Source organism: Phaenicophaeus curvirostris, chromosome 2, assembly GCF_032191515.1.
Source record: "Phaenicophaeus curvirostris isolate KB17595 chromosome 2, BPBGC_Pcur_1.0, whole genome shotgun sequence".
Taxonomy (NCBI): Eukaryota; Metazoa; Chordata; class Aves; order Cuculiformes; family Cuculidae; genus Phaenicophaeus; species Phaenicophaeus curvirostris.
The window spans coordinates 119,517,375-119,540,487 of record NC_091393.1 but is presented as its reverse complement, the minus strand read 5'-3'; the positions used below and the strand labels follow the sequence as shown (position 1 = coordinate 119,540,487).

The 23,113-nt window shown below is 44.1% G+C and overlaps 1 protein-coding gene across 1 annotated transcript; it reads right to left on the bottom strand.

Annotated features, from left to right (window-relative positions):
- Positions 1 to 6,459: 6,459 nt before the first annotated feature.
- On the bottom strand, positions 6,460 to 21,764 carry LOC138717264 (serine protease 55-like). Its single transcript, XM_069850725.1, has 6 exons — positions 21,705 to 21,764; positions 21,090 to 21,276; positions 19,969 to 20,216; positions 18,201 to 18,209; positions 17,484 to 17,623; positions 6,460 to 6,762 (listed from the first exon to the last, which is right to left on the bottom strand). Exons 1-6 carry the CDS (start codon positions 21,757 to 21,759, stop codon positions 6,460 to 6,462), a joined length of 942 nt encoding a protein of 313 aa, XP_069706826.1. The 5' UTR covers positions 21,760 to 21,764.
- Between the last annotated feature and the right edge of the window lie 1,349 nt (positions 21,765 to 23,113).

Here is a 23,113-nt window from a genome sequence, read left to right as displayed (position 1 = left end):
GTCTCAAATCACCTCCCTGTTGTCCATGTACTTTAGCATAACTTCTAGGAGGATCTCTTCTGATCTTTTATTGTTCTTTGTTGGCTGCTAATCCAGTATCAGAAGGAGGCAGATCTTGATCAGGACCATCATACACTGCATACGGGGTCTGGTTGGGATGAAGTTAGCTTCCTTCATACTAGCCCATATGACATTGTGTCTTAGATTTGCGGCCAGAAGAGTATCAATAACACAGCAGGATTTAGCCTTTGCTGAGTGGTGCTTGCACAAGGCGTTCTCCGTTTCTCACACTGCCTCACCAGCGAGTAGGCTTGGGATGCACAAGAAGGTGGGAAGGAACACAGGTAGAACAGCCGACCCCAGCTGACCACAGGGATATTCCATGCCATGTGTCATCAAGTTCAACAATAAAGTCTTGGGGAAAGAAGGAGGGATATTTGGAGTTATGGCATCTGTCTTCCCAAATATCTTTAAACATCACTTTTATCTTGAGTCTCTGGCCAGTAAGTTGCAAAACAAGGGAAATTATTAGTGCATCCTGAAGTAAAGGAATATGTAGATCCATGATTCTGTTCAGACCAAGGTTGCTTCCAAATTTTTTGCTTAAGATGACATCTTCAGTGGAAACTCTTCCTTTCCTGCATTTTATCCAAATTCTTATGCATTCCAGACCAAAGCAATGATTTTCACCTTGGTGGTGAGAAAATTCATTCCTATATACGTCCAAGGCAGAAGCCCATTCAAATTATCTCCCATTGTGTTCAAAGGAAAGAGGACAAAGAGCAAAGCTTTCTTCTCCCAATAGCTCTCCAAAGGAATTTCAAGTGGCTCACAACTGATTGTCTCCATTTTCAAGAGCTCCTGCTCTTCATATGCAACCCTACGCAGCTCCTCTAGGGTCTCACAGGGTTGCTGCAGAATTTATGCTCCTCTGTCTGCATTCAGTGCCTAAGCCATCGTATCATCCTTTCCCTTCCAATTTCCCTAATCTGCAGGTACATGGGTTAGTTCTGGAGTTGCTTACATTGTGATTAATGTCTGCAGAGTTAGTGTTAAGACATAAATTCAAAAGCTTTGAGGAAGAAGAACTTTTTACTTTCCAGTGGTGTCTTGAAGCCCACCCTTCCTAGCAGAGGAGCCAAATGCAGTGCTTTTCTCTGCAATGACAACCTAAATCATTTAGTGGTCTGGGCTGTGGGAACAAAGTGAATTGCATATTAAAGAGCTCTTGAAGCAGTGAGTCACGATGAGACACGGAGAAAGCAACCAGTTGTGAATACAAAAAGTATTGGCAAGCACAAGACACGTTTCAGAAAAGGATATGGAAGGCAGATACTTTTGAACACAGATAAATGAAAATATGCAGTCAGAGGATGTTTCATGATACTGCAGGATGTTGTAAATTCAGTTGCTGCCAGCTGGTTGATTTTGCAAGCCGTAATAACTACCCGGAGCGGTGCACACCAATGTCAGAACAGCAAAGAAGTATGATCTGCCCAGAGGTGGCCAGGCTGCTGCTCTTAAAATACATGGGCAGCACAAGCATGACTCACAAAAGCTGCTCATGATCAGCAGTGTGGGCTGTCACAGGGCTGCCAGTGAAGCCAAAACCATAAGGGTTTTTCTGGCAATGAAAAGCTCAAAGAGCAAAAATGGCAACAGTGAAAAATCCTTTGAGCAGAATATGCGTTTCTTTAAGGTCAGCAAGCACAACCACTACGCAAAGGGTGGGCACCGCTCGACACAGACCCATCATGCTTGAGATTTCCCACATTGCAGGGAAAAGCGTGGTTGTACTTCTGTGGGGCATTTAGGGATGTCAGCAGCTTGGTTCGGCATGTCAAGGGCTGCCAGCCTCCATTCTGTATTCATCCTGAAGCCAAGTTCTCCTCCATACCACAATCCACCTACTTAAAGCAGATCTTCAGCTTAACACCAGAAGCGTTCAGTAGTTATTCAACAAATGAAGTAGTTCAATACTGTCAGTCCTGTTTTCTGTTCCAGAGCTACACTCACTTCAGTCAACAACAGTGATTAATCACTATTACCATTGGTGCATCCTAAGAAATGTCTCTGGCTTTGAATTATTCTTCTTACAGAAAGATAAACTTATTGTGAAAAGTGGCTTCTCCAGCAAGCCACTTGGGAAGTCACAGGGAAATGTGGGAATGGGTGCTGATCCTCTGCAGCATCCCATCTCCAGCTCTACTTTATTATCAACAAAAGACACAATTAAAGAGCTGACTAATGTTTTTTACCACATCCACAGGTGCTTTTTCACTCATCACCTGTTAGGCATCAAAAAATATGAGAGAGAAATAAACCCTCTGACATCTTGCTTGCATTGAAGGCAGGCAGCTACAGACACATAGAGAAAGTCAGAACACTGGATGCCAGTGAGAGCTGGATGCCAATGGTCCTGATCACAGCCACATGTACCATCTGCCTTCTCCTCAGAGGGACAGAAAGGTGACCAGGATACTAAACGGAGCAAAAGAAGACAACCCTATGCTTTTCATTGTGCCTACTCCTGAAAGGAAGCACAGGCTGGAAACAGAGAAAATGTGAAATCTCAGTCCCTCTAAAATGATACTACTGGGAACTGCTTTGTCCTCAGATCACCCATGTCACATCCTTGGAGAAGGAGCTTGGGGAGAGAGGTCTGGGATCATCACGCTGAATAAAGTTTGGATTTCTATAACAGTAGTTATCCGTGACCTTGGATTTATGACCTTCCAACCTTCCTTCTCTGAGGTGGACCCACATGACTCTCCTACTAACCTGGAGCCCTCTCAACCTGCAACCAGCTCTTGCTGCCAAAGTTACACAAACACCATCATCTTCAAACCTTCTATCTCTTTGCTCAAGCTTGCATGCAAAAACTCCTGCTGTGACATGAGAAAGAGTCATGGTTTTAAACTACAAGAGGGTAGATTTAGGCTGAATATAAGGAAGAATTTTTTTACAGGTTGCCTGGCACAGGTTGCCCAGGGAAGTAGTGGAAGCCCCATCCCTGGTAATATTCAAGGTCAGGTTGAATGGGGCTCTTAGCAACCTGATCTGGTTAAAAATGTCCCTGATTCTGCAGAGGGGGTGGATTGGACCTTTAAAGGTCCCTTCCAACCCAAAGCATTCTATCCAGCTGGGATGGGGCAGGCAGAGAAACACACACATATACACAGCCCTTAATTTCTGCAGAACTAAGCCAAAATTATTTTGGTATATTGCCTTTTAAATCATTGCCTTCGTTGCTCATGGGAGGTGCTTTCGGTTTTATCTCCTTAGCAAAACAGGCAAGCGAGGCCTGACTACCTCTTCTGTGTCTCCTTGAGTACCCGTATTTTCATACTTTTGTCCCTCGAATCTTCATATGGATGTTTCCATGGGTTCCTAAGCATTTCCATTGCCTAATTCTCTTCTGGTATTTGCTGCTAAAGCTGTAATGCTGAGAACAAGATCTGTATTTTGGTGAAATGCTTTATATCATCATGCTTCATACAGCAGTCTCTTGTTTTATATTGGCCAGCTCTGCTCACTGAGCAAAGGATATTGCAAGAGACGCATTTCTTTTGTCAAGATTGCTTAATACTCTCTATTGGGCTGACTGGATATGAGGAAGAAATATCTGGAAAGAGAGAAGGAAGTGAGCTGCAAATTAAGATAAAAATTGAACATCCCAAGCTATAGCCTGAAGCATAAAAGTTGAGGTAGTTCCATTTGGAAACTTTTCACTCAGATGATCTAACCCCACAAATACAGAATACAATACATAAGAAACATAGAATACCAATGTTATAAAGAAAATTAATTGAAAGCATGATATATAGCAAAGCTGATATAGTATATTTGTGACTCCAATATATTCCCATCAAATCCATTATCGAGAGTGATGAGCTGTCTCAAAACATAAAAGCCTTTGAAACAAAATACAATATCAACAGGTTGTCATAGAATCAGAGAATGGGTTGGGTTGGAAGGGACCTTAAGGATCAACCAGTTCCAACTCCCTGCCATGGGCAGGGACACCTCCCACTGGATCAGGTTGCTCCAAGCCCCCACCCAAACTGGTCTTGAACACCCTCGGGGTGGGGCAGACACAGCTCTGGGCAACCTGGGCCAGGCCCTCACTTCCCTCACAGGAAAACATTTCTTCCTAGGATATAATCTAAATCTCCCCTCTTTCAGCTTAAAACCATTCCCCCTCAACCTATCCCTGCACTCCCTGATAAAGAGCCCCTCCCCAGCTTCCTTTAGACCCCCCTTAAGTACAGGAAGGCTGCTAGAAGGTCTTCTAGGAGCCTTTTCTAGGCTGAACAAGCTCAACTCTCTCAGCCTGGCCTTGTATGGGAGATGCTCCAGCCCTCAAATCATCTTTGTGGCCTCCTCTGGACTCACGCTAAGAGATCCATGTCCTTTCTTCACCATACATACTTACAGCATAGAAATATTAAACACTCTGTTTCTCACCTGAATTACCGAACAGTGTAGCAAACCCAAATTCATTTTAATGAATTCTCTTCGCCCTATTTATTACTCTGCAGCTACATAGCTGGCCGTAATTTGCAGAACTGATGTTTCCACATAGCACTTTCATTATCTCAGTTTACAAGTAGGGAAACTGAGGCACAAGGCACAAACTTTCTTTCCCCAAGGCCATTGAGTAAATGAGTATCGGAATGGATTAAAACCCATAGCAGCAGTGCCCTGCTGTAACCACTTTGCAGCACCACTTCGATTTAACACAGACCATTATCACTTTGCAAATGCTAGTGATGGAAAAGACCTGCTGGGTCCTTTTGCACTTCCCTCTAAGTGCAGATGTTTTCCATGCCATGTGCTGTAGACAAGAGTACTTCATACAATCCCTACATTAAAATAATTCAAGCAGGAGGACATCTCTCATTTCCTTTGGGGGAAACAATTTTTTAGCTGAATAAATTGCAGCATTAGGAAATATTTCCTGATGTCCAGCCCCTGCCACAGCTTCTAGAATTTGTTGATATATTATTAATAGAAAGGAAAATAAATATAGGTATTAATGCCAGCAGACACTGTCTACTACTAATAGCTCCTAAAGTAATATATTCCCCTTGTTTTTAGCTTTTATTAGTCTTTTTGCAAAGGGTTACAAGACCCTTATGCATCCATTAGCCAGTCAGCCATGTGAAATTAATGTGGAGCAATTTTCATAAGCATTACTCAGAACTAATAATAATTAAGCATTATTTTCTGCTCAGATAACACAGAAAATAAAGTCTGACTTTTATGCCAAGATGGGTTTACATTAGCTTAAGGTAGATGAATTAATTCTCATTTACAAGGCTTCTCCACAAGCTAGCCAGAAAATACCAAGGTAATTAAAACCAATTTGTGAGGTTCTGTCCCATTGTACATTCACTGAGTTTTGACATTGCTGCAAATTACAGGTGCTTTTATGCTCTTCCAAAGGTGGAATATGAAGGATATCTTGCTGTTTGCTTCCTTCCACATCACTTCCAAGGAAAACAACCTCTTCGTGAAGACAAGAAAACATTTTTCAATGCACTTTGATGCTGGAGAAGCAACAAAGGACCATGCGTTGCATGAAAAAACAGCTCAGTCCCAGCTCAGGGTGGGATATGGATCTCTGAGCAAGACATGTAGCAGGCCTTAAAGGCAGAGAAAAAAGTGCTATTTACTTCTGATTTACTATTTACTTGCAAGGGTTTCATTTTGGCTAATTACTGAGCCGAGAGATTTCTATGGAAAGCATATTATGGATAGCTTAGAAACAGTTCTCTTCAGCTAGCCAGATTTTTCTCTCTTGCCTTTAACAACCAAAACCCAGCACTTACAATCCAAGTTAACAGTTATATGATGCCACACCTTCTGACACTGGCTAAAAGATTCCTTGCCTGTTTTCTATCTTAAGGAGATACTGAATTTAACAGGTAGTCATGACCCAGCAGCTTGACATATCACCTGGGCAACCACTGTGGTACCTATAGATGTTCTTATCTTGGCCAGCTGCAAGGTAGAAGATACATTAGTCCAGCTAATAATTCGCTGTAAGATATATTAACCCAGAGCTATCCTAACAACAGCTAAGGTTATATGCAACTAAACAAGCTAAGACCTCTCTTAGGGTTTCAGCTTTTCAAGGAGAGCAGCAGCTTCAGATGCCACTTCTTGACTTTGCATCTTAACTTACCAAATAACTGGGCCTGATGTGACCCACCAGTGTGGAAAATCTGTGTTTTTCAGAGGATTATGACCTCTCTTGTCTCTGTCCTTGATCTCTCATTTCTTCTCTTTGTCCTCTCCATCACTGCCCTGTCATCTCACTGTGGCATCTCATTTTGGCATGTGTCTACATCAGTGAGAATGAGCGGGTTGACCTGAGACATGACTTTAAGGGTCAGCAGCAAAAAAAGAAATGAGACAGTAGTTCTGACTTTATTATGTTTTGAAAAATATTCCCTAGAGTAATCTAATTGCTATTAAAGAGATAAATAAAATGAGACAATACTCAAAAAACACCAGCTGTGTCTCAGCCCTAGAAAAAAGCAAGTAGGCTTTTGGACTGTTATCCACACCTTCAAAGAAGAAAGGTTTCCCCCTCACGGCTGTCTCATTTTCAATCCAGTCACGGTAGTTGTAAACAGAGATTACGATCTCATGGTTTGGTTTTTCTATGCAATCTTGTCCCCAGATGACGATGCCAACCTGAAACCACCTCATGGTATTCCAGTAGCTGCAAACCAGAGGTCCCCCGCTGTCCACCTGTGGGATAAGGAAGATGTTATAGCAGGATCAAAGCTCAGTTGTCTCATAGCATCTGCATCCCACAGGCTGATTGGCAAAACCAAACTCTATCCCAAGTCTGTGAGGATTTGAGGAAGTAAGGAAATTTTGGACTCAAAATTTCACAGCTCAGCCCTGAGATCCTTGCAGAATGAACAGATAGAGAAGGTAAGAGGAGAAGATCGGTCACAAGCTCTGGATCAGAGCACAATGCCCTGTCCTTCTCAGCCTTTTTTCCATGTGTTCCTGTGGACCAAGGAGGATACCTGAATCCTGTCACTGAGAGACAACATCCAAGAGTGAAAAGGGACATCTGCTCTGTTTATTCAGTCATTGACTACTCTGCAAAACTGGGACACGTAGTTACTGGGTACCTGCCACTGCTAACTTTAGGAGCAGTAACCAGACAAAAGATGAACATTAATCCTGACAAATCCTTCTTGTAACCACGCCAACTGCACTGAAAACTTCCCTCCTGCTGCAAGGACAGCCTTCGCTCACCCAGTGCATGCAAGACTTCAAATACCCATTGCAGCCACCCTGCAAAGAGAAGCACCCTTCTGTTGGCTGCTGTAGCTTGAGCACAGAGAGTATGCCCAGTTGTCTCTACAACCTCTGTGTTGAATCTCTGAACACAGCCTGAGAGAGAAGAGAAACCATCGTAAGATCCAGATACAACACTTCTCTGATGTTTATGTACAGCTTAAGTGCTGTGCAGCCCCTTCTCTAAATAAAACAGTTCCTTTCCACAGTGGGTTTGGATCTTTTTTCTATCCTATCTCCAGCACGTCATGTAGCAAATAAGAAATTCAATACAAACCCATTTCCTGAGACAGTCAGCTTTCCTGGGAAATGCTGTCCTTCCCTTTTCATATGTTACTTTGGGAAATGTCTCTGTCATTAATGTATGAACCCCCTTCCCCCAGCAGCTACCCTGAGCTAACGCACATTAATTAATGAGTAAGGAAGTGGCTGTAGTCCCTTGTGCAACTCATCAGCACTCACTAAAGTTTATGGCAGAATTCCTACTCATTTCATTAGATGGAGGGGCCAGACCCATTTGTTTATCTTTTATCTATTTTTCAACTTGATTCGACATGCATAGAGAAGGGAAAAATTAAGATAAATACAGAGCAAATGTAGCTTCAGCATTCATAGAATCATTTAGGTTGGAAAAAAAACTTTAAGATCATCAAGTCGTACTGTAAATTCAATAATGTTTGCACTGCCATGGTGTTACTGTAGCTTTGTGTCTGCATCTCAGTCAGTGCTGCTAGATCCTCTTCAGACTCAGGATCTGAAGATGTTTCCCAAACCTTTTTCAACCAAGGATTTGAGTGAATCACACAAATGACCTTGCAGTGACCTTGGATCCATGTGTTATCAGTGTTCTTGGCGATGGCATCCTGTTTGAATGAATGAACATCCCAGCTGTAGGCACAATTAAATTACTGGGACTTTTACTGCTAATTCCCTCAGGGCAGGAACAGACCAAACATTATCCTGGTAGCGAAAGGCGCTTCAAGCCTCCTACACAAAGAAAATAAATGAAGTTGAGAGAGTGGGAGCCGTTCGCAAGCCAGTGACGCAGTCACAGCTGACGATCGGTGATATGTCACAGAATCACAGAATCACAGAATAACCAGGTTGGAAGAGACCCACCGGATCACCGAGTCCAACCGTTCAACCGTCCAACCGTTGTCGGGATGCATCGTGCTGGCATTTCCCAATAACAAGAGGTTTTCAGCAGTAGCGGAGCCCCTGCTCACCATCAGGGCAGATCAGGTTCAGACTGTCCAATTCGGAGGCTATTCACTCTTACAAAGGACCTTTCACCCACTACGCTTAGAAAACAGTTAATTCCTAATAACTTGCGACTATCCTTGGGGGAAAAAGTCTTATTGTATCTGATAGCTGAGAAAATCACAGCAGAAAAGGGATGTGATTTGCACAAGGCACAGCAGAACCAGGAATCCCTTCTAAAACTATGCATCATGTGATTTTCCTTTCAAATCATATCTGCTTTTCCTTGTTTGCCTTTAACCATGGTTCATTTTGTTCTCTGCCCAGTTGGTGAGGGAAGGGAGAGTTGTCTGCAGGGCTTGAGGGACTGTAAGCTAAGAAAAGTGATTTAAAACCTAGGCAGAGAGTGAGTTAGGCGATGCTGTGGAAACTCAGGCAGCAGTGGCAAATCCATATCTCTGATCACAAGCCCCGAGACCTAAATCTTGATTCAGATCACTTTCCGCAGAGGCTGAGTTTGTCTGCTCACAAATGCAACTTCTAACATGATGTTTCTCCTAACTTCAGCTATTTAACTTGATAATTTTATCACAAAGTGGGCTAAATCATGCTCTCCATGTGATAATCTCACTCACATAATTATATCAGCAGCTCAGATGAATCAGTAGCCTGTTTTTTACAAGGCTAAAGATACAAAAAATAAACTCAGTTCTTGAACACTTCTGAATATCCCCGTATCAACCTTAAGCTCTCAAAAACATTAGCCCAATGGTTTCCATCCTCGTGTAGGAGAGGGTGGGGGAGGAGTGAGTTTTTTAGCGCTGGTATAATTATCTCAGCTCTGTGATGTTTCCAGTAGCAATAATTTAATGAATGTGCAGGTTAATGACTCTGAAGATCCAAGAACTTATTAAGTGCTGCTTTGAGCTTCCTATGTCCTGGTGGTGAAATACTTCTGGTCAGCAACACACACTAGATAGCTGCTCATGATTTTCAGTCTCAGTGTCAAGGTTTTGAACAGAAAAAAACTCTTAAAATAGCATCTTGGCTTCTGCTGTCTGTTTCTTTGCAACTGGAGGGCAAGTGAAAAGCAACCACATCAAATGAGATCTGGTGCTGAACTCACGCCTTCCACATGCTAATCCTCCCATTAGGAGAGTTTGAGAGTAATGATATATTTGCTGATATATAGTTCTGGGTTATACAAAAACTGTCACTGACTAACAAGGGCTTTGTTCACTGAAGCTGATCAAAAGTTTCATCCTTTTCAGCATGGCCAAATCCTTTTGTTGAGCATGAGGAGTCATTCTGCTGACATTATTGGACTTTGAATCAAGGGTGTAATCGTCTTCATTTTGTATTTGTATTCACATCTGTAACATGGTAAGTAATCAGAACAAACATGTTTAGCTACATAAATCTTCTTTGGTGGGAGAAGCCTTAGGGGAGGGAGAACAACCCATCTGATAGTCGTTAGGTGGATATACGGTCCTTCCAAGTTATGACTGGTTTCATTTTCACGCTGATAATGTCTGTGCAAATTGGAGCAAATCAGCATGTGAATAACAACGTTTTCCATTAGAGCTGCCCTGGCTGCAGGTAGGAAAGGCCTTTGCAAACAGCTGATTTCTTCAGTTATTTCACTGTGAACAAGCTGTCTTTAGAGAAGGGTGGAAGGAAGGAGGCTATGGCTGTTTTTAGCATGCAGCTATCAAAAATGAACTAGGTAACAGAGTACCTGGACTCCGTTCACAGGACCACTTTAGGATCTCAGGTGAGAGCCTTCAGCTACTCTGTCCTTGCTGGAAAATAGGAGAATACAACCACTCTACTCCAACCACGTAGGTGTCAGCAAGGTCCACTATTAACTATGCACAGACTTAAGGGTGGCTATAATGCATCTGTCCATTGACCCATGTGGCCCAGACTCATGTCTCTGACAGTCATTTCTAGCAAGTACTCAGGGAAGGAGAATGAGAAACAGGACAAGTATTTACAGAGTTGCATTTACATCACAGTGGTTAATAGTCTTAGAGAGATCCTCATCCAGGAAGTTATCTAATTGCTTTTTGAATCCATTTATCCCTTAGGATGAATACCCACAACATCCTGATCAGAGACTTCCATAGCTTAATTGAAGAAAAATATCTTCCTTCTCTTTGTTTTAAGTCTGCTGCCCGATATGGCCATCTGACATCCTCACTTTAATAATGTTTTGAACAGTGAGGACAAGAAGACAGCTCTGACTGTCCTCTCCTTGCTGTTCCTGACTTCAGCAGTCTGTGTCAAATCCCCACCAGACGTCTCTTCTACAAGACTCAGAGTCCTGCTCTTTTATTCCCCTTTCTGCCAGAAACCATTCTGTGTCCCTGTTCATCCTTCTTACTCTGCTCTTCACCTTTTCCAAAACTACTGTCTTCTTTCTCAGGTGGGGTGTATGGGAATTGCACAAGCACACAAGATGTGGGCTCCCAAGAATAGTGCCCTGGCACAACATGCATTTGCTCTGCTATCTGTTTCTTTCCTAATAATTCATAATGCTCTCGTTACCTTTTTGACATCCACAGATCCTTGTGTTGATGTTTATGAAGGACTATCCACAGTTATTCCAAGATCTTCTTAAATGATAATAGCTAATTTAGAGCCTATTAGCACATGTGCACAGCTGAAATAGCTTCTCCCTATTTTCATTACTTTTCCTTTATCAACGATGAATTGCATTTGCTGTTTAACTTTCAGGATCTCAAAATAATGAGATCCTACTTCACCTCTGCACGGCCAGTTTTAATTCTGACCACTGTGAATAATGCTACGGCATTGGCCAACTCGGTCATCTCAGTATTCATCCTCCTTGAGCATCACAATTCCTTGCACAGGCTCCCTTTGTGAGCCCTTTCTCTGCTCAAATCCTTCCTCTATGTTGCCTCCCTTTCAAACCAAAGCCCTTCTACTTCATGCCAGTTCAGTTTCTCCATGAGCCTTTGGTAGAAATCTTGTTGGAAGAGTTTTGGAAATCTCAGCATGCTATATCAGCTGGATCATCCTCTGCTAGTTGACTCCTTCAAAGAATTTAAATTTGCCCATGAGTCATGACTTTCCCTTAAAGCTGTGTTGACTCACTGTAATTGAATGAGAAGCTGCTCCTCTGAGTCATCACACCCATTCCCCCACTCCAAGTGCAAGCACACAGGAGTTTTTTGTGTTCAGCTGGATCCAGAGATGTTCTGCTCCCCACAGCTTCGCTCACCGGGCACACACAGTAATGCTGGACCCTCTTGCTGCAAACAAAATCACTTCTGTTTGAGGCACCAAGAGCTACCACCCAGAGGAAGAAAGCAGGAGATATGCGACATCACCAGCATTCCAGGTCCTTGCAATAGGAGGAATGTTTTTGACAGATTAAAGAATTAAGCCACCACAGCCTGAATCTATTCACTTGTCTGCCCATATCATAAAATGACAAAATGATGAAAGCTCTATAAAACCACGGGACACGGGAAAGATGTTATAATTCTTACGAGTTGCACATCAAAGTACTCCTCAGAAGCAAATTTAAGAGACTGTAAATGCAGAAACGCCTCTCTACTGCTTTGTTCTGGGGCATCCCAGGATGCCTTCCTATTTAAACCAATAAGATCCCTCAGGGAAAAAACCCACTTATCGTGTTAGCAATAGTTCAGTGATGGAGAATCCATCACAAGGATGGAGAGTGGATCACTCGCTTAGATATTAAGATAAGGTAAAACAGTGATTTCGTATAGTTGGAAAGAACTTTGAACTGAAATGTACTTAGCTTTGACTCCTGGCCACCAGGAGACCTTTGTCTGATAGGCAGAAGGGCCTGTAACCTCAGCTGCTACAAACTGCAATCACATCATCATCTACCCACCTCCATTCAGATATTTTGAACAGTCTGAGGACTTGATCAGGCTTTGCTGGTTTGTGACCTTCGCCTTGATATATTCTATTCCACAGGTCTTCCTTTGCAGTTTGGAAGACACATTAGCAACAGTAAAAGGATGCAAGAACTTGTAAAAGGATGCAAGAACTTGTAAAAGGGTGCAAGAGCTTTTGTCATTTCTGCACGGTTTTAGCACTCATACACAGATGAAGTGAGGTTGTGAGGGGTGAATTCATCTCCAGACTGATCACCTCTCCCAGGTATTTCCAGTGCAAATGTCAAGCCCCCATTGCAGTCACATTACTGGCACTGGGGTATGGATTGAGGTGGGGGTGGTGGGATGCCTGGGGGACATCCTGGGGTATCTAAAACAAGTGCTTGAGACTTAGATCATAGAATCATAGAATGGTCTATGTCAGAAGACACCTTAAAGATCACCTATTACCGAACTCCAGCCATGGGTAGGGATGCCTCCCACTGGGTCAGGTTGCTCAAATCTTCATCTAACCTGGCCTTGAACACCTCCAGGGATGGGGCAGCCACAGCTTCCCTGGGCAACCCAGGCCAGTGCTTCACCAGCCTCACAGGAAAAAAATTCTTCCTAATATCTCATGCAAATCTCCCCTCTTTCAGCTTAAAACCATTCCCCCTTGTCCTATCCCTGCACTGCCTGATAAAGAGCCCCTCTCCAGCTTTCCTGTAAGCTCTCTTTAAGTCCTGGAAGGCTGCTCCAGGGTCCTCCTGGAGCCTTCTCTTTTCTAAGCTGAACAAACCCAACTGTCTCAGCCTGCCCTTGCATGGAAGGTGCTCTAGCTCTCTTTGTGGCCTCCTCTGGACTCACTCTAAAGTTACATTAGATGTAGGCAACTATCAGGTCTCAGAGCCATGTATCTCCCTGTGAGCTAAACACCTTGGACTTGCTATTACTTAATGGGGAGCAATTAGCACTCATGCATGGATTTATCTAGATTTAAAATAAGTGGTTAAAACATTCTCAATGAATCACTTCTCTGAAGTAGTTCTTTTCTCCCCACTGATAGAAAGATTATTTAGTAGATGCAGATGGCTGTAGGAGACACATTTGTATCTGGCCAGATAAATCCTGTCCAGGGCTGTGCAACTACTGTTGTCACTCCAGCTATGAGAGGTGAGAGCCCTGAGCATCCCAGATGCTGTAAAGGGCATTTGCCCTTTCCAAACCACTGACAGTATATGTGGGCAGGACGTATTACAGGTTAAGGAAAGAGGTCCTTCTCTGCTTTTTTTTTTTTTTCACAGAACTGAAGAAATTAAACCCCAGAGCCCTAGATGCCTCCTAGCATCCTTTCAGACATTTATAAGAGAGGGCCAAGATCACTTCCTATTACAGGTGAGGGAAGGGAATAGACACCTTCAGCCTGTTACTCAGATTATCCCTGAAGTGGGTGATGGTGTAAGGCACAGTGAAGCTGATCTAGAATCATCCCACTGCTTGTTTGTGGCCGTGCAATGATTCCTTCCCCTGAAAGTCAGGCCAGGGACTGAGCCCCCCTTATCCGCTGCTGACCTGAACTGTACGTGAACTGTGACTCCCAGCTGAACACACTCTGTCCTAATCACCACAGCACCGAGCTACCCCCACAGACCTCCTTTGCAGAAACTCTCTGAAATATAATTGGGCCATTTACTGAATATTGTCTGGACAGGCAAGACACTGAAAAGGCATTAGCTTTGTGAGTCCCTTATACTCTAATTATCGTTCAAGTTACCATTGCATCAGAGCCTAACAAAAGATGCTTAAGAAAGCAAGGAATTAGACATCAATTGTGCTTCATGGGGTCACGGAAGAAATGTACCACAGAAAAAAATAACACGTAGGCCATCTCTAGTGTCTGTTCTTTAGCACTTGTACCCCATGAACATCCATTAATGCTAATGTTTATGACTAAATAGAACTATAAGTCAATTACAGATCCTGTTAGTGTTAATTCACAGTCAATCTATATATTTGTCTGCAGAACCTCTAGGGAATTGGTACACAATAGATTTTTCTTTTTAAGTGAATGGATTTTTTTTTTAAAGGACAAATACTCAGGAGCTCTGCTGTTCAATTGAGTTATTGTAGGAATATGGTCAGTGATCCACAAATTAGACATCTGGTATGTGTATGATGGTAGCTGGTAAAAAGTCTGAGCCTTTCTACTCATGTCCACATGAGTGGGCGTACACACGGTGGTCTTAAGGCAGAGGTCAGCAGAGTAAAACTTGTATATGATGCACTTGCTCTAGTTACTCACACGAAACAGCTTGCTGCAACAAGAAAAATATAGCACGCAAATATCACACAGGTCAAAGACCCAGTAAAGGCTAATGTAAGGCTTTTGTCTACTTCAAGTCCAGGCAGATCATGCATCAGGGTGATGCATGGCTTCCAGGTTTACTGTGACCACATCTACACCAGCAAGTTCAGCACCTTCAGGGCTTGCTCCCTGACCAGGGGTTTCTGCCTTACCTGTTCTGCTGTTTCTTCCTGGCCTCTAGATTGGGGTGCCAGGATCCAAAACAATCCTGCCCCATCCCTGGAAAAATTCAAGGCCAGGTTGCATGGGCCTCTGAGCAACCTGTTGTGGCTGAAGATGTCCCTGCTCACTTCAAAGAGGTTGGAATAGATATCTCTGAAGGTCCCTTCCAGCCCAAACAATTCCGTGATTCTGTTGTGGTGGCTCCTGACCCATGCAAAAGCTTAAGCTGTGTCTGAAAATCATCCAGGAGACAGCTGGCTGGCGTAGACAAAAACTATGCCCAGGGCTGCTCTACCTTCTTGACAGTGCTGACTTTGTAGAGGATTTAGGTGTTTTGAAATCTGGCCTCATTCTCATTTGACACAAACCCCACTATCTTTCTAGACAAGCACAGCTCAACAGATTGCACTCTTTATAGTTTGCCCTGTAATTTGCTCAGGGAAAATTAATTAGGTGGTCCATGCTGCAGAGCAAACATCAAGTTCAGATCTGGCCTCCTCGTTCATTACCAAGCAGCCCACTATGGGCTCACAACCAGATTTCTGAACCAGCCTAGCAATGCCAAGATGTGCTCTACCCAGCTTCAATCGAGGCTTCCCAGAAAATCATCCATCGGCAAAATGCTTTCCCTGCAGTAAATTAGCAATTTCTGATGAAAAGTCGTGTCACCTTTTTCTCTTCTGCAGAACTCCTGGAAGACTCTAGGGTACAGTTTAGTCTTGCTGTCATTATTTCAGTTTGCAAGACATTTCTGGCTGGCCAAGCTTCCACTAAAAGTGGGCAGTTGCTGGTTTATGAGTATTATCACACATGCAGTCGATCTGTGCTTCTGCTGCTTGGAAAGCTCACATTTCTAGTTCATTTCTCAGATGACTCTAACATTATTGCAGATCGAAACAGCACCCTCATCAGCTTTTTGAATACAGGAGATTCATTTTTGCTGGCTACAAGTACTCTTGCTGTTTCACCAACATAATTCAGCTGCAGAATTTAAGGCTGAGCTGGGAAGTGCATTCTTTAATCATGTTAATGCTACCCTGTGGCAGTTTTCTTCTTAAAAATTTTGATTGAATTTAATGGAGGTGAAAGTCACTAGATGAATGGGTTTGGAAGCAGATGCTCTCTGTCTAATCAAAAAATGATTTTGCAAAGCAAGCTTCTCCTCTGCTGCCCAGCTACAGGCGCAGCTTTCAATAGCTCAGTAGAGGATGGAGACCTTTGTCCTGAAGAGGAGACTATAGGGAAAGTTCAGCCCTTACCAGGCACTCAGGGCAGAGGCTGGAGGTTGGGTGCTAGGAAAGCAAAGGTGGATTTTGGCTTCCAGATGTTATATGACATCTGGACAGTGGTCCTGCAGATGGAATGTGTTCTAAGGGCACAAGTTCTCATAGAATCATAAAGGTTGGGAAAGACCTATGAGATCATCCAGTCCAACTGTCAGCCCAGCACCACCGTGCCTACTAAACCATGTCCCAAAGTGTCACAGCTACACGTTTTTTAACGCTTCCAGGGATGGGGACCTCACCACTTCCCTGGGCAGCCTGTTTCATGCTTCACCACTATTTCAGTAAAGAATTTTTTTCTAATACCCAATTGAAACCACCCCTGGTGCAACTTGAGGCTATTTCCTCTCATCCTAGTGAGGTCTTCCAATATCTGAGTGAGGTTTTCCAATCTCTGGAAGTTCTTGATTTCATCTGCTGCTTGAACTTCATTATTTAGATTTAAAAGTCATCATCCTGCATCACTGTCTCCTCATAATAACATGTGTTTTAGTTCAGGCACCCACAGACCACCCTGCCGTATTATCCAAGGACATTTGGATTGGGCCAAGAACTCACCAAGAAAGGTTTCTAAATTAAAGATCCCTGGACTTTATGTCTCACCCAGTTCTTTTGCTTCGACTCTCCTGGACAAACTTTCCTGTCCCCTTTCAGTATTTAACCTGGCAGTAAGGGAGCACAGCCAAGCCCAGGGCTGAGGGAATACCAGGCAGGAGAATGATGCTGTCCATGTCACACTGAGCCCTCTCCACAGGGATGTGAGGCTTCTCCCATCACCCCCACCATCGCAACGCTTAGCCAGAGCAGACACAGTGGGGTTTAAATTGCTATGAGAGTCCAAATTCCTCTGCCCAGCACCACCCAAAACTGTTTCCTATCCAGGGGGACTTGTTGGGAACTGCTCTTCCCCTTACACTCTTTTTAGCTCACAGTTCCCCTTGCAGAGCTGCCGCCTGTCTTGCTACAGGGAGGGAATCAGGGCGGGGAGAGCATAAGGAGAAGCTCATTCACTGAGTGAGATGTTTTGTTTTCAGTATCCCCACTGCTTTCTGACCCCATGAGTCCTGCATCCCTGCTGCCTGGGTCAACATGCCTTTGCAGGCAGGTACTTGGCCCCTGGGCATCCTGCTCAGGCATCCTGCGGAGAAGCTCTAGCAACCCCAGGAAGCCATTGGAAGGACTGATATTCTTTCCCGAAGCAAAGAAATATCTCCTCCAACGCATCTGTGCCCCCACAGGCAGCATAGCCATCCAGCAGCCTGTTTACTTTACCTGGCAGGGCCCTTTCTGTCCTCTCTCCAGCTCAGCACACAGCATGTTCTCATCCTCTTCTACCTGTGGCATCTGCTCCAAGCACCGGTCTCTGCCGATGAGCTTCATCTGTGCTTTCTGCAGCACATGCGATGCTGGCACTGCAACCGTTAATCAGCAAGTCAGAAGAGAACAATTAACAAACCCACAGTGCAAACTCGTAGAGGTGAAACCACAGCCCTTGAGACTGCTCTCAGCTGAATTTGTAAAGCATCTCAGGGCAAGATGATCTCAGGGCACAACCATATATGATCTTGGAGTCATGGGTGCTTACAAGTGCTCTCCAAATATTAGCAAAGATAGGTTTGTGCTCTTGATTTTATGTCACAGGTAGGCAGGTAGGTAAAGAGAGGTGAGGTATCAAGAGGCAAAGCTGAAATCCTGGGGAATGGAGGCTTGCTAAATAGAACTTTTAAACAATCACTTATTTATATGTTTTTATACATCTGAAAGACTCCCAAAGGAACAGCTTATCCTGTTGGTCTTGGTGATGACCTGAGACAAGCTCCACTGCACTGGTTGGTTTCTCACTCATGGGGAACTCTGTTTCAGGGACTCTTCATGGGGTCCTGTGAGAGCCCTACAGAGGAAAGTCTACTGAGCTTTCCACAGAACAAATCCTCTTGTTATCCTCATGCCCTTTTTTGGGTCTACGAGGCCATGCCTCACCCAGAGGACCAGCAGCATCTTCCATAAAGTGCCTCTCAGAATGGCATCACTGGTTTATTCTTCCCTTGAGATGGAAAAACTGAGAAATCACAGCAAGCAACAGCAAACAACAAAAAGACTAAAATTATGAAGGGCTACTTGGAACCCCCCCTAATTTCACCCATGTTTCTCTTCAAAGTGAACCCGAGTCTGAAGGATAAAGCTGCCTTTTGGAAGATGTTGCTGCTTGGGAGGAGATCTACAGATTTCCTGAACCTCACTCTTCCCATATTTCATTGAGTTAAATCCCCCCAACACCTTCAGGAAGGCAGGACTTCAAGGTAAGATCTAAAACAGAAAGTTATCAGGTCCCTTTCCCAGCTGATACGGGGTCACTCTGTGGAAGTGCCCACACATTAAAAGGCTTAAATGGCTGCATCTCTGAGGAGGTGGCTCCACTTGAGGTCTAATTGACTGCAGTTGAAAGTGTGTGAGGCTAGTGCTGCCTAAAGTGCCAGCTGAGAGGTGTCCACCAAAGGCTGATAGAGATGAGAAATGTCCTGTTTTCCCCTGTCGAGGAACGGTGCCTTATTCTTTTTGGTCTGGCCCACATGACACTATTGCACATACCTCTAACCAAACTCAACTTTTCCTTCTGAAAAGACCCCATCCCTGGAGGTGTTCAAGGCCAGACTGGATAAGGCTATGAGCAACCTGATCCAGTGGGAGATGGGCAGGGAGGTTGGAACTGGATGGGCTTTGAGGTCCCTTCCGACCCAACCCATTCCATGATTCTATGATTCTAGGAAACATCTCCCAGACAGAAGGGGTGTATTGAGACTGAATGCATTCTCCTCCCAGTATGGTGCAATTGGAGAGCAGAGGCGATGTCAACTGAGCCCACAGCAGCATGAGACTGATCTTTGGAGGCACAACGTGCTTTTTGCAAAAACTGTAGGTAAAGAGAAATCCTGCCAAGCTGCAGAGTGACTCTGCATCAACTCCCTAGTTTTCTGTTTCTATGAGTACGTTACCTTGGTGAAATGGGAGAGTTTCACAACTATAACTAAGTGTTATATTGTATATTGCTGTTACTTGAGGCTAATGAAGCCTAAGAAGGAAAGTGCACGGTTTCAGAGAGGAGACGGTAACCCAACACAGCAGAAGAGCAAGGATTAAGTGAGACACTTACTACATCCTAGGAAGGACTGTTAAAGTCCCAAGGCACTACCCTGTCCACGCCATCCTGATTGCCTCCTTCCAGTAATGAAAACACTCATTAGCCATTTAGTGACATTTATTCAGGATAGACATTTTGGGTCACAATCATTGCTGGAGCTACTTTCATTAGGGCAATTAGCTGTTGCAATCTGCTGTTCTACATGAGTAAAGAAGACGGGTAGTTAGTACCATTGAATCAACCTGGATCATGGAGGCAACAGGGCAAAGACTACCCTAAATCACCATTTCCCTCATTCCAAACCACTTTAGACTTCACCTAACTTGCCCGCTAGGGTGGAGCTTGTCTTACACTGGATGCCAAAAAAAGGAAAGTGAGAGGTGGGCTCTAAGATTTCAGCTTCAACATACATTCAACGTACCAGGGACCTTGCTCTGGGGATTGGTAGGTAATGTGCAAGGTTGGCACTGAACAGAGAACTGGTGGATGTGCAGAGACTGTGAGGGCCTGGTTTATCAGGCTAGTAGCGAGTAGAAGTCAGTATGGATAAGCCCTCCTGGGAGAGAACACCTACTTTAAATGGTTAAAGTCAGCCTCCATCTCCCAACAGCATCTCACCTGCACGTGTGGTTCCCCAGCCAGCAACCCAGCAGTTTTGCCATGTATCAACGTCATGTATGAAGGGCAAGCAGATGGGGATTTTCTCATTGCTGAAGTTGATGGGAGAGCTGAGCAGGATCAAAGCAATATCATTTTGCATGCTCATTCTGTCAAAGTTTTCATGGAGAATCAAGCTGTCCAGCTCATATTCTTCCAGTGGGAGGCTGAGGTCAGTTCCCCCCACTACAACAGTTAGATCTGGTGGCCTTCTAAACAAAACAGAAGCAGTACAGACATAAGCAAATGTGAAGGCTTTGTGTTTCAAAGTTTGGTTCCTCATCTCACTAAGCAAGGTTACGGCTCAGCAAATTGCAGAGATAGGTTAGCTATAAAGATCACAGAAATCTAGCCTTACCCCTAGGCAAAGTTAATTTTGCAGAGGTAGAATTGAATGAAATCAAGTTATAAACAGCCCAGTCACTAACAAACAGAGTGGGCTGGGCCTTCAAGTCTGCTGTGTCCCACGCTGGATGCTCTGGACCATGTTGCCCCCAGCCAGCTGCTGCAGGTTGTGATGCCACAGGTTATTCGTCACTGAGTAGTCTCAGCTCTTGGACTTATCGAATTTTGGTGGGGGCTTGCAGAGGGCTGGACTCTATCCCTGGGCATTGCCTGGTTATGCAGATTTCTGCAAATTTCTATTGTCATAGTTAACCTCTAATAAAAAATGGGCCTCTTTTCCCAAAATGAGAAAATTCCCTTTTTTTTCAGGGCACTCTTTCTGGCTCAGCCACATATATAGAATCATAGAACCACCAGGTTGGAAAGGACCCACTGGATCATCAAGTCCAACCATTCCCATCAATCACTAAACCATGTCCCTCAGCACCTCATCCACCCGTCCCTTAAACACCTCCAGGGAAGGTGACTCAACCACCTCCCTGGGCAGCCTGTTCCAGTGCCCAATGACCCTTTCTGTGAAATATTTTTCCCTGATGTCAAGCCTGAACGTCCCCTGGCGGAGCTTGAGGCCATTCCCTCTTGTCCTGTTGCACTTGACTCCAAGGACACACATCTCCTACACCCATGAGGATCAATATTATGAACCCATTGTGTCCTCGCTTCCCACAACTACTCACACTTCTTCAAAGCAATGGGCTGCAGTTAAAATCCACAATGCACTGATTATGGTGCCTCCGCAGATATGGTTCCTGTTGCTCTGGATGCTCACATGCCATGGAAACTCCCCAGCCTTGGCATATCTTCCTGCTGTGATCCTTTTGCCAGTCCCCAGGAAGGACTCATAAGATGGTCGGAGGCCACACTCTGGATACAAAATGAGATACATCATCGTTCACGTACAGCAGTGCCACTGCCTGTGCTACTAATCTAGAGGGGTAGGACATCAGCTAAAGCACTCATCTATAATTACGCATGCTACTTAATCTCTACTAAAGCCCCTGGTGTTGCTGTAGCCTTTCCAAACCCACACTCTAACGAGCAGTGTCTAGGCAGTTTGGGGGCTAGCAGGGTCATAGACTGTTTCCCATAGGCAGGTTGGTTAAAATCCTTGTTTAAGCTGGATGAATGGAAGAGTTCAGCATCAGGCTTAGTAAAAGCCATATGTATATGCTCTCAGATACAAGGAGTAAGCCCAGGCCTATTTAATTTACTGGCACATGCATATCATCTAGGGCTACTAGTAGTCCTGCTCTGCTGGTCATTTCTGAACATAAAAAGTTGAGAAGAAAAACCTGCATGGATGCTGCTGATCAGAGACATCAAACAAAAGAGGGTAAGGAGATGCATTTCAATTCCAGTCCCGAACCAGCGCTCTTCAACAACATTCAGGCAATGACGCTTCTGCAAACACCTCAGGACACCTTCCCCACTCCATGTTCACACCAAAGTCAGCACACGTCTCTGCCAGGGGCAACCAGGATGTTACATCACACAATCGATCTGTTTCCGCTGACATCACATCTGGATCCTGTCCTTCCTAAGGCAATGAGAGAAAGCTCAGCAATTTCCAAGAGGTTTGGCATTTCCTTTAGCTAGGACAGGGGTATGGCTGCAATGAAATTCCTGCCCATATCTTAGTCTGGCTTTCACAGGGTATTGCAATAGTGGACTTCATGAGTAGGTTGTCACAGTCTTTTGGGGATCAAACAGTGTCAAATCAAGTATAGTATCAAACATGTTGAGTTACTCCCTTCTTCCCTGTGGACAAGTGTGTTTTATAAAACCAAATCCTGCTTAAAAAAACCTAATCCATAAGGTAGAATCATTATCATTTCACCTTTACAGTCCCACCCTGATAAGATGGGAGCATAATATTTGGGGGAGGGTCAGTTTTAGCATCAGCAGACCTATCCATGTGGATTTCTAAACTGACATATTATTTACATCAGGATGGGACTTTTAAAAAGCCTCAGCCAGCTTCAGACCTGACGTTGACTATATTAAGGACAGGATAGTGCTTTCTCCAAAGATTTTCCAGTTTGTGTTGAAACAATAAACACGGAGTAGGAGGGGAAGGAGGGGGAAGGACAGAATGGAACCAAGCAACATTCCATGAGCACCTAAATGATTCAGCATATGAAATGTTTTGCCTTGTACATTGGAGCAAATCAGGAGTTATCCTACTGAAGTCTGAATTGCACAGAGGTTGAAAATGCACAGGATGAAAGTCAGACTTTATTTTCCTCTTTGCTTTTCTGTCACCTCATGGAAAACAGATGAAAGTGCTGGTTTCCTTGGCAGTGAGCACTGGAACAATTCAGCGGCACAACACTTTAATGACAGGCGATCAGTTACCACAGCAACTGGAAATCTTGAGTCTGATGGGGACACATTTTGGGGCATCTCCAGAAAGAGCCTAGCATGGCAACCCTGCCAGAGGTAGCTCCTCTCAAGCTTGCCCCAGGTATAAATCTGCTAAGGGGACAAGTTTCCTCTGGCTTTTGAGAGTGGAATGAACTCACCATCAGTTAAAGAGCAAGGGAAGATGGGGAGCTAATTTCTCTGGCATAGTCTGTCTTTGGATAAAGACCTCTGCATGGATTTACAAGCCCGAAGACTCATTATCTTTTGCTTGTTTTCAGTTCCTCCAAGCTTAAATAGGATCTGGCCGGCAAAGTAGTTATAGGAGATGTTCGTGGAG